At 40.5% G+C, this 19,452-nt stretch overlaps 1 protein-coding gene across 2 annotated transcripts in view; it reads right to left on the bottom strand.

Annotated features, from left to right (window-relative positions):
• The window catches only part of RPGR (retinitis pigmentosa GTPase regulator), a 72,342-nt gene extending 54,988 nt beyond the window's left edge, over window positions 1–17,354 (bottom strand). For both annotated transcript variants that reach the window (XM_075196433.1, XM_075196434.1), the window contains exons 1-5: window positions 17,209–17,354; window positions 7,778–7,903; window positions 6,186–6,278; window positions 2,502–2,564; window positions 1,912–2,070 (exon numbers count right to left, since the gene is read on the bottom strand). In XM_075196433.1, the coding sequence (XP_075052534.1) occupies window positions 1,912–2,070; window positions 2,502–2,564; window positions 6,186–6,278; window positions 7,778–7,903; window positions 17,209–17,245 (478 nt within the window). In that variant the 5' untranslated portion in view covers window positions 17,246–17,354. The remainder of the gene's footprint in view (window positions 1–1,911; window positions 2,071–2,501; window positions 2,565–6,185; window positions 6,279–7,777; window positions 7,904–17,208) is intronic.
• Window positions 17,355–19,452: the final 2,098 nt, after the last annotated feature.

Raw genomic sequence — 19,452 nt, 5'->3', positions numbered from 1 at the left:
TTTATTTAGTACCTTCTACAAAATAACAGCTAGAATCTGATTGGTTGCTATAGGCAACATCCCCACTTTTTCAAACCCGCAGCTTAGTAAATCTAGCCCTAAGAGACAAACCGTGTGGCTGTTTCACAGAATGCCAATCATATCACCCAATCATGCACCGTTTTTCCCAGTAAGTTTTGCTCCCTCTTTACAAATAACAAGGTTATATGCTACTTAGGAAGTGATTTACACCCACAGAGAACTTGCCCCACCAGGCATGCTCGCTCTGCAGACTATTACCCCCTTTGTATCACCACCATTACCTTGATGTCACGTCTTGATGGTGCCCAGAAAGTTGGGTACTTCACATGCTGAGAACCATTAGATTAGATTATATAAGCACATCAGTATTCAATGGTTGTTTATTACATATTTAAAAGCACCTGACTGCATGGATACCGAATAATGCAGTGTACTATAGTAGTAATGTGCTTTAGGTGTCTAGTGGTACCACTTATCCTAGTCCTCTGTGCTCATGTCAGTGCTTGGGTGACATTGTCAGCACAATATTTAAGCTTTCCTTACTATGGGCCCTTTTCCTCTAAATCCAGGCTGGATTTTTCCTGTAGTCGTATCTGGTGTCACTCTCGCTGGAGGACTTATGGGTTGCACTCATTTTTACCTACTGTAGGAATCTAAGCTATCACTTGTTCCTCACTAAACTCCCGTTTCTATTCTCACTACCTTGGTCTCTCGGACTGTCCCTTTTTCCAATGAAAATCTCACTCTGAACCACCCTAACTCTTATATGTTACCGCCCCATTTATTAAACACTGTCTCTTCCCATAAGCACAATTATTTATAATCTGCTAAATTGTATTTTATATGGTTTTGCTCTTTGTTTTTTTCTCTTCTTGTTTATTTTCTGTATCTTATTGTTGTTTTTTAGTTCCTAACAGTTTTTCTGTCTTGCTCTCTATAAGCCAATGTCTCTAGTCCTATAAGGCTATGTTGTAATTCTCCTTCATTCCTTTCATTTCACTTTTAGTTTAAGCGTTTTTTCTCTACCCTTAACTTAATCTCTGCAGTCTGTCGGCTTGTTCTCCGTTCCTTTCCATACAATTTCTGCCCTCTCCCAGTGGCTACACCAGTATTCCTTTATTGGTCTGCTTCTCAATATCTTTTTACCTCCTGGCTGTCATTTCCCCTTTCAACTGTAACTGTCCACTTTTCACCTGGACTCTCCCTCTAACTTGCCATGTTGGTTCTCACCAGATCTCTTGAATTTCCCATGTTTTAGATACTAAATCCACTGTTCCTCTCTCTTTCCCGCTCTCAATGGTAGCCTCTTCGCTCTGCATAGGCCCTTCCTCCCATCTACCTCTCCTCAAACTGCCCCTCTGTACTCCGAACATGGCCCTCTATAACCTATTAGCTGGGGAAGGGGCTCGATGGGAGAGATGCCTTGTCAAGTGGGGGTCTGTGTCTGCTGTCATTAACTCTTTCAATGCCATAGTGGCTCCTTGCCACGGCAAGGCACAAATGTGCAAATACAGTTGCTATTACAGTATTATGTGTGCTAATAAACGCGATTTACAATTATCTCTCTCACACCATTTATTCAGTTTCCCAATACACCTAAAAGGTTCCTTGTAAGGATGACTTAATCCTTTAAGGACTCTTAAGCAGCAGTGACGTAACAATGGGAGTACTAGGGCAAGAACCTCCACTTTTTTTAAGCACAGGGAAAAAAGATAATACCTAGGAGGGGGGACTTTTCCCCATGTATGAATTCTACTTTAAGGAATCTCACAGCATCAACTGCTTTCTTTTCAACCTTCATTTTGTAGTTTAAGCTGTCAATTGAAAAACATTTCTGAATGTTCAAGCACACAGAAGTGGGAGGTGTTAGTGTTAATATATGGCTCCTACCAGTTAGGGCTGCAGATGTGTTTGATCCAGCTGACAGTTGTTTGATTTTGTACTGAGTGTTAAAGAAGGTAATTTCATGAAAGCTTGTCCGTTCCGTAGTGTCACCGAGCCCCAGCTGTCCTTCACTGTTCCATCCAGAGGAATAAACCTTTCCTTGTACTACAAGAGATAGAAAAAAAGACAGCTCTTTTACTGAACTGCAGTGGCCCTTCTGCTCCTCATCACATCGACAGCAGCCTCTGAACTGAGTCATCCGTTATAATATAACAAAACATCAGTCAGCTGTTTCAGGATCTTTACATCTGCTCACAAGCAGGGATTAGAATATATTCACATATACTTAAATGAGGAATACAGATAGAATTAGCATTTCTATACTTGAACACTGTATGGGTATTTGTACAAGTATATAAACATGCACAAATAAGCAAATATATTTAGATGACAAACCTCCACAACCAGCCTGACCCATTAAATGTTCAAAACCAGGCAGTCTGTCATCAGAAGTCATTTAGAACGGCTCCTTCACTTTACATGAATTTACATATTATTCTGTGTGTAAGAAATAAACATATGAAAATAAATTTTACCTGTACAAACCAAAGTGTGATTTCTTCCGCACGCAGCAAATTTTACTTTTTCTGACTTCAATCCTGCAAAACAAACCAGTAGACCACTTAATATTTTCAATTAACAGCATTAAATATATGTCCATTCTAAGTTTTAGATCATAATTGTAACGCCCCCTAGTGGCGTTTTAAGCAACCATGCACCCAGTGACTTAGATGGGCTGCTATGGTGACAACCCAGCCCAGTCTGCTAGTGACTGGGAAAAAAGTGGGGCTGTAAAAAAAAAAAAAAAAAGGGGGGGGGAAGAAGGAGGAGAAAGCAGGAGGGACAGAGAGAGGGGAGAGAGACAGAGAGGAGAGAGATGATGTGAGAAGCTGGGAACCTCCCAGGCTCCCCCGGCATTGCCTGGGAGCGCCAGCGCGGTGACTGTGCCAGGGCAAGGAATGTGTGCCCTGAATAGGAGTCCCCAGAGAAGAGACCCCTTGAGAGAGGGTTGTAGCAAAGAGAGGCAGTTGTGGTAAACCCAGAGAGGGGCAGAAAGAACACTAGTGAAGAGTGTTATAGCCCAAGGAATTTTACCCCTGCTTGCAGAGCTGTGAGCTACACAGAAAAGGGGTCAGACCTATAAGTGTGTGCTGGAGGTAAGCCATTCTGTGATTCCTGCAACTGTGTACTGGAAACAGAGGCTGAACTGTGAGTAGTTGTGGAACTACTGTTACCAGGAGAACCTGGTATGTACTGTGATAACACCAACAGAGTAAGAACTGTGCTGGAGAGAGTAAGGAGCTCTATATATTTCTGTATTGCTGCAACCATGATTATCATGCTGGAGGAAGAGGAGTGTAAATAAAGAGTTCAGTTTGTGATATAGATGGTCTGGCGTTCAAATTATTGTGACTCTTATTGCACTGCACCACAAAGAGACATCACCAGCGTCCCACTAACTACAAAGAAACACCTGCATGTGCAGGGACCCCCTGATCATTTCCATCCATGCCCCTCAGCTAGCCAGGGCTAGAGAAAGAGGTGCACTGTGTAACATTTGCACCCCACCCTATACACAGTGACAGGGGGTTACATAATAAAGACCTCTGGGTTACGTGTTTCCGGACTCCCCACTACCCAACCAGCAGGACGGCTGAGGTTCATTCATGCAAGAGATACTCGCTCTCATAGTCTAATCCTAGTTATTAAGAGAAGCTATATACATAGACCCATTCAGCTTGAGGAAAATCACTACATATCGCCAAATAATTTGATTGATCGTAACAGTACTCATGTATATTATGGCACTGGGACTGTCAATCAAATTACTCTGCAGTACGAAACAGAGGTGGTGATGAAGGAAGTCCTCCACAAGGTAGTTTCCACTAGCAACCAGGAAGAAGAGAAAATGCTTATGCAGCCAGGCAGCAGATGAATAAAGAATAGCTTAAAACTGGACAGCAATGTAACAGAATGTAATAGCTGAACGTAACACTAATTAATTATGTTTCCCACCTTTCCAGTAAATATTCATGGACACTTCCACACGAATTGATATTACCAACACAACTATGTAAATAACAACAACAACAACAACCATAATACTTAATTTATATGACACCTTTCTCCCAACTGGACTCCAATCTCTTTATAGTGTGCAGAGGATGAGGCAGCCACCTTGGGTATATTCAGAGATGTCCTATACAATCATTCACATCAGTCCCAGCAACACTGGAGTTTATAGTCTAAATCCTCTAACATACACAGACAAAACACACTTTTAAAAGCTTACATTTTTGTCAAAAGCTTATTAATCTACTAGTATGTTTTTGGACTGTGGGAGGAAAAGTAGGGGAGTACTAGGGAGGAAACCGACGCTAGCATGGAGAAAACATTCAATCGCCACAGATAGGGCCCTGGTTGTATGGAGAACCGGACTCTTTCTGTTTTAGGCCAAAACTCAAACATTACTGCTACCATGCTGTCTTGCATTAAGTGCCAGTCCTCATATGAATATAAAATAATTTCCTCCCATTACCATGATCAATGACCATAGCCCTAGCTGCAATCCTTCACCTAACCACTAAACCACACCTGTCTAATTCCCTTAATGTCTGATCTTCTCAATGAGCAGTGGCAGAGAAGGCAACTGGGTTTCCTGACAAGCAACAAGCCTTTCCCTCCTACCATTTCCTGGGTATAATATTTGTTTAAAACAGAGAAACTTTGATTTTTTTTTTTTATTACCCAAAAATAAAATAACAAGGTTCCATTTCATTTGAAAACGAACGTTGCAAATTTAGCGGATATGTTTGGTGTAATAAAGATGGCTGCATGGCTATCAGTCACAACTGGCTTAGTATTACAGAGATGTATTAAGATGATTTTTTCGTGTGTGATAAATGATTGTTGCAAGCAGCAGAGAATCTATATACGGAATCTTTAGCAAGAATCACAGAGGATTTATGAGAATCTGTTCATTATTAGCACAGATACCCAGGAAGAATGTAGCTTTAGAGGCTATCATCTAGAAAGCTGTTGACAGGCAGATACATGATCCTTCCAAACATACCATTTGTCACTGAAAGTTATATTATCACAGTTACAATGCAGAAATTCTCTAAAGACAGATTGGCTGAAGTGACCCATGTTCTATATCTTGGGGGGAAAACTCATAGCAGCATATCAGGGCAATGTCAAACTTACATTTTTCTACCTACAGCACTATGCTGTTTAATGTGCGACATAAAGTGCTGGAAGGCAACCATTCTTACATAAGATCAATATGTATGGTCAGTCAAAAAGAAACAATAAATGCCAGCATGGATCAAAATAAACACATTATAAAGAGACATATATAATAATGAAGTAACGCATTTGTCTCATAAATACAACAAATCAAAAATAAATATCTACTTTAAGAAAATGATCAATGCTTTATCAACCTCCGACAGGACCTCTCAGGTATGACCAACACTTTCATGAAACATACAGAATGGTGCTGGGACTCACATCAAATTGTTTTGGAACCACTGGTACATTTTAGACCAGTTAGTGATCCATTTTTTGTATTCATTATCAATTAGAGGAAAATATATATGTAACATATAGATTTTTATTGGTAAATTTTGCAATTAGCATTTACAACAAAAAAGCAGAAAAGAATACTGGTTTATATAACTGAAGGCAGTGGTTTTAGTGGCGGTGTATACGGTGGTATGTCATACCGCTACATCCACTACTGCCTTCATTGCAAAAGTATTAAATTCCATTCACTTACACTCCCATTCCATTTTTCATGCCATCACTTCTAAATTTCCACAACTACAACTCACTCAGGGAATAAGGAGAGTGAAGGAGGTTTTTAAAATAGAATTCCCTGCACACAGAAAAGAACCCCCTTACAAATGCATCCTCTGCATACCTGTATCTCATTACATAAAAGGAAATCTCATGTTTGTGCTACTCTGCCTAACTAGACGCACTACTGTGCCTACTCCTCACTCAGCAAGCTATGCCCTCACTCCCCATTGGCCAGTGAAAACGTCTACTCCTCCGCCATATAGAAAGCATATTTGTTGGGCATTTTGGCTGTTTTGTGCTTTGTAAATGAGGTTAGACTTTATCTATACAGTCATTGTCCCTATCTGTAGAATGTACAATGAAACAGCAATTTTTTTAGCCTTTACCAAACCACAACAAAAACATTTAGAACATACCTTTGACACATGTTGGTTTGTTGATGACATTGCCAGATCCGATACCCAGCTGTCCCCAAGTGTTGCTCCCAAATACATAGAGTTTGCCATTTTCTGAAAGGAGAGTTCAGTTTTGGAAATGTGTTACTTTCAACGTAACATCTCTATGAACAATATTTGCAGGTAGTAGGAGCTAGATTTTAAAATAATAGCTTTGCGCATAATTTGCTACACTAGAATTACACTTAAAACTACTAAGGTGAGAGGCATTAAAAATAAATAAAAATACAAATACAAAGTTAGAGGCAGATGGATAGTCCTCAACAAGAATTTCAGAGAATAAGGATGTACATTTAAAGCATGTGCTGTACCTGACAGACAGCTTAGGGATTTTAATATGTGGCTGAGAAGTTGGTGTTAGAACAAGGTTTTGTGGTTTTCAGAGACCTAGGCCAATTTTTCTCTTGGATATAGACTCTACGGTAGGGATGGGCTTAGAAGATTATGACAAGGTAGAGTATGTATGGGTATAAGCCACCTACCATAAACTAGCATACTGGAATTCAGTTATCACAAACTGAAAGAGAAAGACAAAAGTGGTCCTCCTAATGATCAAGATATAAATTGGGGCAATGAAACTAGTGTTTTTGGTAAAGCAAAAGAAATGTATCTGTTTTAAAAGACCCTTCACAAATGGTAGAAGAACTAGCTAGAAGGGGAGATCTAAAGCTATTTAATGTACAGGTGAGGGAATAGTATTTTCAACAAGGTAACATTTAATTTGAGTTTCAATAAAAAGTTTTGTAAGAGTCCTACAAAACGAATGAATTTTAGATGGGCAAAGTTTAATCAGCTCAGAGAAGCATTGATGCTTGTAGACTGGGAAAGTATTGTCATAAGTAAAAGCCAAGAGATCAGATCTAAACCCAGTGAGGACATTCTGGAATGATACCCGATATAGTGTTGTCCTCCGCCATCAACCAGCAGACAGTGTAGTGACTCTCTTGAATGCTGTTGCAACCCTTCTGCACAAATCCAGACACTGATAGACTCAATACCACAGTGCATACAGACTGCATGTAGTAAACCAAAGCCCTATTAAGTTACTTTATATTGAGGCTTCTATGTTTTGTCACGTTGCTTTAGTTTAGTTTTAAAAAGACATATGTCTATCAAGCACAAACCATCATTCTTGAAATTCCTAGGCAGCTGATCCAGAGGAAGGAATAACCTCAATAAAGCATAGTCCAATTTATCCTAAGAGCAGAATATAAGCATCCCTTACTCCAGATAGGCAATCAGACAAGTTTCTAGGTCAACATACACTCATTTCAGTACTTTCTAGAATCTATACAGTCTGGCAAGTTCTTGCGGGAGTTAATCCCATAGAGTCACTAGCCTGTGAAGAAAACTTTTTTTTCTACTGGGGATTTAGTCTATTTTACTGTAACCGTGATGGGTCACCTTTGAAAATTGCTCTTTGTGCAGGTGATGAATATGTTTTTACAGTCATCTGAAGCTCTGTGAACCTGTTTAAACCATGGCAATCTGTTAGAATCAGAAGGTGGACTGAAACAGTCTTCAGAAAAGAATAAAACCATGTTTCTACTCACCTGTAACAAAAGCTGTGTGTTCATCTCCACATGCTATGTGTGCAGGCTTGTCATTTTTTAACCAGAACTTGCTGGGACAGTTGTCTGCAAACTTACTTTTTCCAAATGTAAATAGTGCTCCAGAATCTATTGTAAGCATAAAGGAAAAAGTAATTTAAAAAGGACTGAACTGTATGCATATAGATGCGCTCTGTTGTTAGCGAAACATAAACCATTATTAGAAGTATTTCTGCTCACACAGACAAATATATTTTTTTAGCAAGAAAAGATGTAACACTTCAGCCTCCTGGTAACCCCAAGACTGGAATTGATCAGAGATCTAAAGTAAGTCGTAAGCCCTTTGTTACATTTGGTGTATTTTATACATCATACATGTGAAACCATCTTAGGTGCAATGCTAAACGGGGGAGCAGTTTATGATTATTTTAGGTTAAGCTGATTAAAATTGAAAGGTAAGCGGTGGCATTTTCCTTCTGGCCGCCGGCGCTAACATTTTTAAGTTACGGCTCTTGAGACGCAATATGATAAAAACATTCAACTATATATCAGAAGTATTAATATAGATCAAGAAGACAGTATTTAAAAAAAAACAAAAAAACAAATAGGAGGATTTCTAGGAATGTAAAGAATACAAGAATGCATGGGACAAACATGTTGCTTTTCTGCCTCACAGTAGTGGATAATGGGTTTAATTCCGAGCAGGACCCTATCTGTGTGGAGTTTGTATGTTATTCCTTGTTCCATTAATTGGTTTCTGACTAAATCAATCTTAGTGTGTGTGTCTGTGTGGTAGGGAATATATATTGCAAGCTCCAATGGGGCAGGGACTGATGTGAATATTCTCTGTAAAGCGCTGTACAATATGTTGGCACTATGTAAATAACTGTTAATAAATAAATATCGTTAAGACTAAGATATTAAAAGTGCAATATTACATGAATATTTTTTTTTCTCAAACGGCCAAGTTTTGTGCCTCTAGCATAGCTAAGTAGGTTCTCCTACAACTAAGTGTTCCCTTGCAAAATCAATCAGTGTGGTAGATGTACATGTCAGACACTGCAAAAAAAATGGGTCTTTTTCTTGAGCCACTCGGTCAGGAAGTGCTTCAATGGTCACATGATGGCAGAGGAAGGGGAAAGAAGAGGTTAATTTATGCTTTATGCTGCTGACGACATCATCTCAAGTGTCTGGTTGTCATTAAAATTGCAAGATACTTAAACTGTAAATCATCAATAGCAGCTTAATTCAAAACACCAAGGAAACATGAATACTGCCTTGGGCAAAAATATTGGCACAATAACTTACAATTTATTCTAAACAGAAGGTGGAAATAACAACAGTATTTAATCTTTACAATTCATTCTCTGATAATATACTAAACCATTGTTTTTTAATGTAATATTGTATATCCTTTTAAATCAGAACATGAGAACAAATGGCATTGCCAAAATTATTGACACCCTAGACTCAACATCTGGTAGCATAGTCTTTTGTCAAAATAACTGTTAACAATAATATGTGCGAGTAGGCCCTCTCACCTCTTTGTCTGTTTTACATAGTTTGTTTATTACTGTGTTTGTCCCCAATTGTAAAGCGCTACAGAATATGTTGGCGCTATGCAAATAAATGATGATGATGATGTGTAGCAATTGAATTCTATGTACCGTATTTCCCCATGTATAAGACGCACCTTTTTCCAAAATATTTTGGGTCTAAAACCTGGATGCGTCTTATACAGGGGTAGCGGGGATGCAGGGGGAAGGAGGGGGCAGCGTTACAGTGGCAGTGAGGCAGCGGAGGGGATCCAGGAGGAGGGGGACAGAGGTACAGTGGCAGCGGGGGGGATCCAGGAGGAGGGGGACAGAGGTACAGTGGCAGCAGGGGGATCCAGGAGGAGGGGGACAGAGGCACAGTGGCAGCGGGGGGATCTAGGAGGAGGGGGACAGAGGCACAGTGGCAGCGGGGGGATCCAGGAGGAGGGGGACAGAGGCACAGTGGCAGCGGGGATCCAGGAGGAGGGGCACAGAGGCAGCGGGGATCCAGGAGGAGGGGGACAGAGGCACATTGGCAGCAGGGGGGGGGGGGGGGGGCGATTGCAGGGAGAGTGTGCTGCCCGGCCATTACACTCTCCCTGCCTTTTTTGACAGCTACCGTAATATTTTTCTCTGTTAGTGCATCAATTCTCAAGATTATGTCTTTTAGGGTTCCTCTTTATGGATTTTAGAAGCATGTATGAGCAACCCACTTTTGAATTCTCAATAATTAGTGTCTACACACGATTCCCAATACTTGGACATAAGTTATTTACTATCTTACTTAGTTTATTGTTCTAAATGCCTGTGGTATAGTCTATTTTTGGGTTATTGGTATTCAACAGCTGCTTGAGTGCCTCTTGCATATTATCAGAAATGTTAATCATTAACTACTGCATTCCTTTTGTATTGTACACATAGATATAGTCGCTGGCCAATTTGGCTACATATAATGATCAATGAAAGGACAAGAGGTTAGATAGTCCAGCTCATACATAAATGGACAAAAGGGTACCAAAACAAAAAGCGAACTTATTCAAATTGAGATGCATTTCACTTTAAGGCATGAGAAGAAGCGAGCAACTGATTCTAAGCGCACCAAAGAAGAGTTCAGCCGGGTAATTACCTGCAGTCTCCACCGCTCCCCTCACCCTCTTCTCGACAAGGGGCCTGATTCATTAAGGATCTTAACTTGAGAAACTTCTTATTTCAGTCTCCTGGACAAAACCATGTTACAATGCAAGGGGTGCAAACTAGTATTCTGTTTTGCACATAAGTTAAATACTGACTGTTTTTCAATGTAGCACACAAATGTCAACTTTACATTTCAGTGTACAGATAAGCTATCAAATATTTATGTGCTACATGAAAAAAAAAAGGCAGTATTTAACTTATGTGCAAAACAGAATACTAATTTGCACCCCTTGCATTGTAACATGGTTTTGTCCAGGAGACTGAAATAAGAAGTTTCTCAAGTTAAGATCCTTAATGAATCAGGCCCAAGGTTTTTAGGACATTTTGTTTATGGTAATGTATTTTTAAGTGGTCTGCATGTATGTGCTTATTCTGTCTCAGAATCCAAAATCTATTCTCTTGCAAACACACTTTAACCACACACCAGAATAGGTGGAAGCTAACATCAATAATAAGGAATTTGTTTCCTTGCAGAGTTTAATAGAGAGCAATGAAATTCGTTAGGGATTCTGGACATGGAAGATAATTCAAGACAGAATTTATTAGTTCAAGAATTTTGTACAGACCAATGAATATTGGACCTAAATTAGCTGAGAAGATACAAAAGCCAAAATGTCTTTAGTTGACAGACAAACGTTGCCATATATTCTAAACTCAGATTCCTGCCTTTAATGTCTATAAGAAAGATGCTTTTTTAAGACACAGGCCCTCCCAGTCACCTGCAGAGCTCAGCAGTGCTATAGGAGACGACGTGCACACCTAAGAAGATACCCGATAAGCAGTTTACATTATAAAAAAAAATAATTATTTATTTATTTATTTAAGAATGGATTAAAATGATTTGACTAAAGTAGATCTTAAAAATATCTGGATTTGTCCAGCCCTGATTGATATTAAATATATGTTTTATTAGAATTCAAGATTAACCTTCCTATTATGAAAATCTTTCATTGTGGAATTTTTTATTACATGGCCCAAAAAAAAGATTTCATGCATCACCAATGATAAGGTTTTAAATGGTTTGGTTTCCTTAGTTAATAATTACATTAACCTGTATATAAATATTTAACTGCAGTTTGCTAACTGATGAACTGAATAAACAGAGATAAAAAGAAAATTGACACAGTATAATCTTGTGAGAGTACATCTTGTAACTCACGTTATGAATACACATAAAATGAAAAATAGTTGATTGAATTTATAAAATAACTTACAACTATTATGTCAGCTAAATGTACTGATATTCTTAACGTCTATAAGAACATAGCTTGCATACATGAAAATGATAAATAACTGTCCCAAGGAAAAATAGGTTTTCAAAAATGAATTTCGTGCATGTAGCACCATTTAACAGAGCTGCTAAAACCCTCATTAATGTACTAGTCTGGAATGAAATTATATATATATATATATATATATATATATATATATATAATATATATATATATATATATTATATATATTTTTTTTTTTTTTAAAACTAGAAAGTTTTGGTTTTTTTTGTTTTCTTATTAACACAACCTCTGTTAGCATAGTAACACTAGATTTGAAGAGACAATACAAGATAGAACTAGTCCCAAACAAGTTGCTTGTACCAGAAGTCCCTCATATGTAGATGTGCTTCCCCACACAAATCAAACACCCTATTACACCATAACAGATGCATTCATGTATTTTGAATATTCCTCCTTAAAGTCAACTTATGCTGGAAATACATCTGTACATTACCAAAATAGTACACTACAAGATAGAGACACTTAAAGCACCATTTCCAGTTCCTGGGCAGTGTTCACTGACCTGATGTTTCCCTTAATTATTATTATTATTATTATTATTATTAATTTTTATTTATAGGGCGCCACAAAGTATCCGTAGCGCCGTACAAGGACAAACAATGGCACAGTACAAGGTGAAACAGCACAGTACAAGTAACAGTAAGCACTATAACTCTGGGGGCTCAGGCACAGCATGAAAGAGAGGGAGGAAGGGGAAAAGTGAGTATAGGCAGGTAACTATGGCCCAAGAGGGTGGGCACGGATGACAGGTTGAGATTCACTGAGGGGAGCGGAGAGAAGCGAGAGGAGACAGAGGGCAGAGGGACTGAGAGGAGGTGAGCTGAGTAGCTGGAGAGTGCAGTTAAAAGTGATGGAAACAGAAGGTCGGAGAGCCCTGCTCAAAGGAGCAAACAATCTAAAGGGAGATGAAGACAGACAGACACATGGATGAGACGGAGAGACGGGAGAAACGAAGACGGAGTCGAGGAAGGGGGAGAAGGGAAGAAGGAATGAGAAAGAGAGGTAGCCGACCAGTGGGAGTTTAGGCATGAGACTGGAAGGCTTTAAGGAAAAGGTGGGTTTTTAATGTTCGTTTGAAAGAGGACAGATTAGGGGAAGTTCTGATGGAGCGGGGGAGCTTGTTCCAATGGAGGGGAGCAGCGCGGGAGAAGTCTTGGATACGTGCGTGAGAGGAGGTAATCAGAGGGGAAGAGAGGCGATGATCGTTGGACCCCAGGACTTGCAAGCTGACACAGCTTTCCCTTGGTTCCTACTTTTTGTAGTGTAGGACCCCACAAATCTTTTCCGCTCAGCACTTTGAAATAACCGCTAAGGGAATGTGAGCAATTAAATTTTTGTTGGTGGCTCGCAAGCGATTCTGGAAAAATGGAAAGAAAAAGGGGGAAAAAATAGGTGACAACCAAAGGCTTCACCTTCACATCCGAGAGGCGAGTGGGCTGTACATATCACATCCGAGAGGCTAGTGCGCTGTGCATATCACATCCGAGAGGCGAGTGCGCTGTGCATATCACATCCGAGAGGCGAGTGCGCTGTGCATATCACATCCGAGAGGCGAGTGCGCTGTGCATATCACATCCGAGAGGCGAGTGCGCTGTGCATATCACATCCGAGAGGCGAGTGCGCTGTGCATATCACATCCGAGAGGCGAGTGCGCTGTGCATATATTGCATCCGAGAGGCGAGTGCGCTGTGCATATATTGCATCCGAGAGGCGAGTGCGCTGTGCATATATTGCATCCGAGAGGCGAGTGCGCTGTGCATATATTGCATCCGAGAGGCGAGTGCGCTGTGCATATATTGCATCCGAGAGGCGAGTGCGCTGTGCATATATTGCATCCGAGAGGCGAGTGCGCTGTGCATATATTGCATCCGAGAGGCGAGTGCGCTGTGCATATCGCATCCGAGAGGCGAGTGCGCTGTGCATATCGCATCCGAGAGGCGAGTGCACTGTACATATCGCATCCGAGAGGCGAGTGCGCTGTGCATATCGCATCCGAGAGGCGAGTGCGCTGTGCATATCGCATCCGAGAGGCGAGTGCACTGTACATATCGCATCCGAGAGGCGAGTGCGCTGTGCATATCACATCCGAGAGGCGAGTGCACTGTACATATCACATCTGGCGAGTGCGCTGTACATATCACATTTTTAAACATTAGAGTTTTTATTCAGGGTACATTATGTTTTAATTTTTTCTTTTTCTCCATTTTGCCAGAGTCACCTGAGAACCACCAACAAAAATTTAATTTTGAGACTCACAAGCAATATTCAGATCTACATGCAAATTTGATCACTTCACTTTGGCGAGTACATTACTGAAATGTAATCATTATTTTTCATTATTTGAATGGTACAAACTATGTGAATTTGTATTTCTTTTTGGGTCTGGCCAGATTGATTTATATGCTGACTTTACAACAAAAAAAAAAAGCTATATTGGGGGTCTTCGTCACACCTGGCAGCCATCTACGGGACTTCACCCAAGATGCACTAATTACAATTTCACAGACACATAGCCACAATAAAAGGTAAGTCTGTGCAGATCATGGGAAAACGGTGATCTTTGACTTTAGCTCAATCCCACAGGACAACTAAACTCAAATCTTTAAATATTCATATATGAATCACAACAGGCAAAATACATTGCCCAATCTTACCCTTTCTTTCCACGTTAGCTTGGTTAAAACAGTAAATTTTAATTAAATATCCTGTCATCTACAGACACATCACTAGGGGCTAGATTTACTAAGCTGCGGGTTTGAAAAAGTGGAGATGTTGCCTATAGCAAACAATCAGAATCTAGCTGTCATTTTGTAGAATGTACTAAATAAATGAAAGCTAGAATCTGATTGGTTGCTATAGGCAACATCCCCACTTTTTCAAACCTGCAGCTTAGTAAATCTAGCCCTAGGTCTCTCCTACCCACCACCATCAGTAGATAAAGTATGTATAACATTACTCTAGTTAGAAACTGTTAAATTCAAAACATAGATGCATGATTAACCAACAATGGAAAAAGAGGAATCCAAAAGCGCAGCATGTTATGGATTGTCATATGCTTCTTCGATGGCACTGGATGTCCTTTCTGCTCAAACTTCAACACTGTCAAAAGCAGCAATAATTATTCATCACAAAGTGACACTGTATAACACCTCATACTGTAGTAATGTGACTGAAGATATACAGACAAGCGCAGTAAAAGCAGCGTGACTTTCAGTTAATAATTCAATAAACACAAAAATATCTGGCAAATTATGTTTACCACAATTTAATATCATTCACTTTCATTATGCCACAAAATCTGCATGCACATTAAATTGGATGCATACCTCACATTAGTTCATAGACACCTGTGCAGGAAAGGGCTTGCAAATTTTATCCAAGGGGCGCAAGACTCGACTCAGCAGCCTATTCGGAACATTTTAAAGGAAAACAATACAGGTGCCCTGTGACCCAGGCCAAGGTAGACCACTATTGTCCCGACCCACCTGTGCGTATGTGTGCTAGTTAACATAAACATTTAGAAGTATCGTACATTGATGCAGTATAGATACCACGTTAGTGAATTTAAGTGCAATAGGCAAAAATGTTACACAATTAGCATAGTTGGGATGAAGGGATATACTTACCGTCAAGGATTTGTAGCGAATAATGGTGAAATGTTACAGTTATATATCAGTGAAATGCAAGTAGAAAAATTATTACTGCTGGTGCCTAATATTTGAGAGCTTTTTTAATTGAAGTTAATAGATTCAAATAATGCCTGCTTAAACTAATGATCCTGATAGTTCCTAAATTTTACTGTCTCCTGAATTATACAGTATTCAGTCCACTGGATGTCAGTGAATCTCAGATATCACCAATATGCGACAATCATATGTTACATACCAGCAAGACGTAAAACATGAGATTAGGTCAGTGACGGACACGAATCAGTGCAATGCAGATCATGTCAGAGACTGTCACGTAGATTTCAATGAGATACAGATCATGTCAGAGACTGTTACGCAGATTTCAACAGGCTGCAGATCACGTCAGAGACCGTCACAAATATATCAATGAGATGCAGATCATGTCAGACTGTCACATAGATATCAATGAGATGCAGATCATGACAGAGACTGCCACGTAGATACCAATGAGATGCAGATTATGTCAGAGACTGTCACGTAGATATCAATGAGATGCAGATCATGTCAGAGACTGTCACGTAGATATCAATGAGATGCAGATCATGTCAGAGACTGTCACATAGATATCAATGAGATGCAGATCTTGTCAGAGACTGTCACATAGATATCAATGAGATGCAGATCATGTCAGAGACTGTCACATAGATATCAATGAGATGCAGATCATGTCAGAGACTGTCACGTAGATATCAATGAGATGCAGATCATGTCAGAGACTGCCACGTAGATATCAATGAGATGCAGATCAAGACAGAGACTGTCACGTAGATATCAATGAGATGCAGATCATGTCAGAGACTGTCACGTAGATATCAATGAGATGCAGATCATGTCAGAGACTGTCACGTAGATATCAATGAGATGCAGATCATGTCAGAGACTGTCACGTAGATATCAATGAGATGCAGATCATGTAAGAGACTGTCACATAGATATCAATGAGATGCAGATCATGTCAGAGACTGTCACAGAGATATCAATGAGATGCAGATCATGTCAGAGACTGTCACATAGATATCAATGAGATGCAGATCATGTCAGAGACTGTCACATAGATATCAATGAGATGCAGATCATGTCAGAGACTGTCACATAGATATCAATGAGATGCAGATCTTGTCAGAGACTGTCACATAGATATCAATGAGATGCAGATCTTGTCAGAGACTGTCACATAGATATCAATGAGATGCAGATCATGTCAGAGACTGTCACATAGATATCAATGAGATGCAGATCATGTCAGAGACTATCACATAGATATCAATGAGATGCAGATCATGTCAGAGACTGTCACATAGATATCAATGAGATGCAGATCATGTCAGAGACTGTCACATAGATATCAATGAGATGCAGATCATGTCAGAGACTGTCACATAGATATCAATGAGATGCAGATCATGTCAGAGACTGTCACATAGATATCAATGAGATGCAGATCATGTCAGAGACTGTCACATAGATATCAATGAGATGCAGATCATGTCAGAGACTGTCACATAGATATCAATGAGATGCAGACATGTCAGAGACTGTCACATAGATATCAATGAGATGCAGATCATGTCAGAGACTGTCACGTAGATATTAATGAGATGCAGATCATGTCAGAGACTGTCACGTAGATATCAATAAGATCCAGTGACACCTTACATCAGCGAGACGAAGCATGAGCAACAGTGAGATGTATAGGATGCCATTGTCTGTGTGTCACTTACCAGGTACTGGCTTCTCCTCCTCCTCCTCGGCGGCCATCCTTAGACTATAGATGACCGGAGCTATCACTCCGGTTATGTCATACAGAGCCGCGGACTGCAGCCTCTCTCCCTGGAATCTGTGACCGGAAGTAAACAAACTGCTGGTCTATAGCAACGGGGGCGGGAGCACTCATAAACAACAGCGGTCCGACACTGCCGCCATGTGGTTGGAGGATTGAACGATCAGGTTTTGTTTCTTTTAACCTGTTCTGAAAACAGATTTCAATAATATTAAGAGAGTGATAACTAATCATGCGGAGACAACACAGAAAGGGTCTTTTATAAATGTGCCACGCAAATGCCGTATTGTCGTGTCATGAACTTGACTTCAGAGGGATGGGTGTGTAGTCCAAGATGGAGGTGCCTTCATTTTACTATATATATATATATATATATATATATATATATATATATATCCACAACATTAAAGCCACCTTCTCAATATTGGGTAGATCCCCCTTGTGCTGCTAAAGCAGCTCTGGCACATCGAGGCATGGACTCCATAAGACCGGAAGGTGTCCTGTGGTATCTGGCACCAAGACGCTAGCAACAGATCCTTTAAGTCCTGTAAGTTGCTAGGTGGGTCCTCCATGGCTCGGACTTATTTTTCCAGCACATCCCACAGATGCTCAATTGGATTGAGAACTGGGGAATTTGGAGGTTAAGTCAGCACCTTGAACTCTTTGTCATGTTCCTCAAACCATTTCTTACCAATTTTTGCAGTGTTGCAAGGCACTCTATCCATCAGGGAAATACTGTTGCCATGAAGGGTTGTACTTGGTCTACAACAAGGTTTTCAGCAAAACATTGCCTGAAGGATTACGTTGCCTCCGCCTACTTGCCTTCTCCCATAGTGCATCCTGGTGCCATCTCTTCCCCAGGTAAACGACACACTCGTCCGTCCACATGATGTAAAAGAAAACATTATTCATCAGACCAGGCCACCTTCTGTTGCTCCATGGTCCAGTTCTGGTCCTCACATGCCCATTGTTAGCGCTTTCGGAGGGTGGACATGGGCTTTCTGACAGGTCTGTGGCTACGGAGCCCCATAAGCAGCAATCCACTGTGTGTTCTGCCATTTTTCTGTCATAGTCAGTCAGCATTAACTTTTTCAGTAATTTGTGGTTACAGCAGCTCTTCTGTGGGATTGGACCAGATGAGCTAGCTTCGCTCCCCATGCATATCAGTGAGCTTTGGGCGCCCATGACCCTACTGGCTGTTCACCAGTTGTCCTTCCTTGGACCACTTTTGGTAGGTACTAACCACTGTGTCCCGGGAACACCCCACAAGACCTGGTATTTTGGAGATGCTCTGACACAGTCATCTAGCCATGACAATTTAGCCCTTGTCAAAGTCGTGGAGATCCATGCGCTTGCCCAGTTTTCTTGCTTCCAACACATCAGCTTCAAGAACTATCTGTTCATATGCTGCCTATTATATCTCTTCCCCTGAAAGGTGCCAATGTTATTCACTTTACTTGCCAGTGGTTTTAATGTTGTGGCAGATTGGTTTATACTCACACACACACTGTATACAACCAACATTATATAGGCGTTTTGCTCCTGAAAAGCGTACAAATCAAATTGCTCTGCAAACAATAGCTAATGACATTGCCTGTACAGTGCTAGAAATAGTAGTGCAATATTTCATATTTTAATGATAGTTGCTTAATCAGGAAGCGTTCCAAGTTAGGGGGATTTGTAGTTATAAAAGATCTAGCATAGCCTTACTGGAACCAGTAATGCCACAGGAAAATGCAGATTTTTTTAATACATTTTTTACCCCAACACCTACCAGAACAGGGCTGTTTTTTCCTGGGCGAGGGTGCCTTTTTTGCAGACACAATTCCCACAGGAAATTCACCTCAGTGCTTATCAGACCAGAGCTGCATGGCATTATGACAGGAAGTCCCCACATTCAGAGCATTCTGGTGGACCTGGTGACATTCTTGAGCCTAAAGTTATGGCTGTAATTTCTGTAGCTGTCGATCTCTGCAGCATGGTATTGAGAGGAGCACTGGTAGTGGGTGTCCTAGAGAGAAGGATCAGGTACACTTAATAGGTGGCATCAGTTGTGCTCTTAGAGGGTGTTCCCAACATAGCTGTTTGGTCTGTCTTGTTCATTCCAGACGATAGCCAACTTGTCGTACCTGCAAGGAGTCTGCATCCAAACAGTTTGGTCAGTAATAAGGGGAGGCAGCCGGTG

The sequence above is a fragment of the Mixophyes fleayi genome, chromosome 2 (assembly GCF_038048845.1).
Source record: "Mixophyes fleayi isolate aMixFle1 chromosome 2, aMixFle1.hap1, whole genome shotgun sequence".
Taxonomy (NCBI): domain Eukaryota; kingdom Metazoa; phylum Chordata; class Amphibia; order Anura; family Limnodynastidae; genus Mixophyes; species Mixophyes fleayi.
This window is presented reverse-complemented; position numbering and strand designations above follow the sequence as displayed.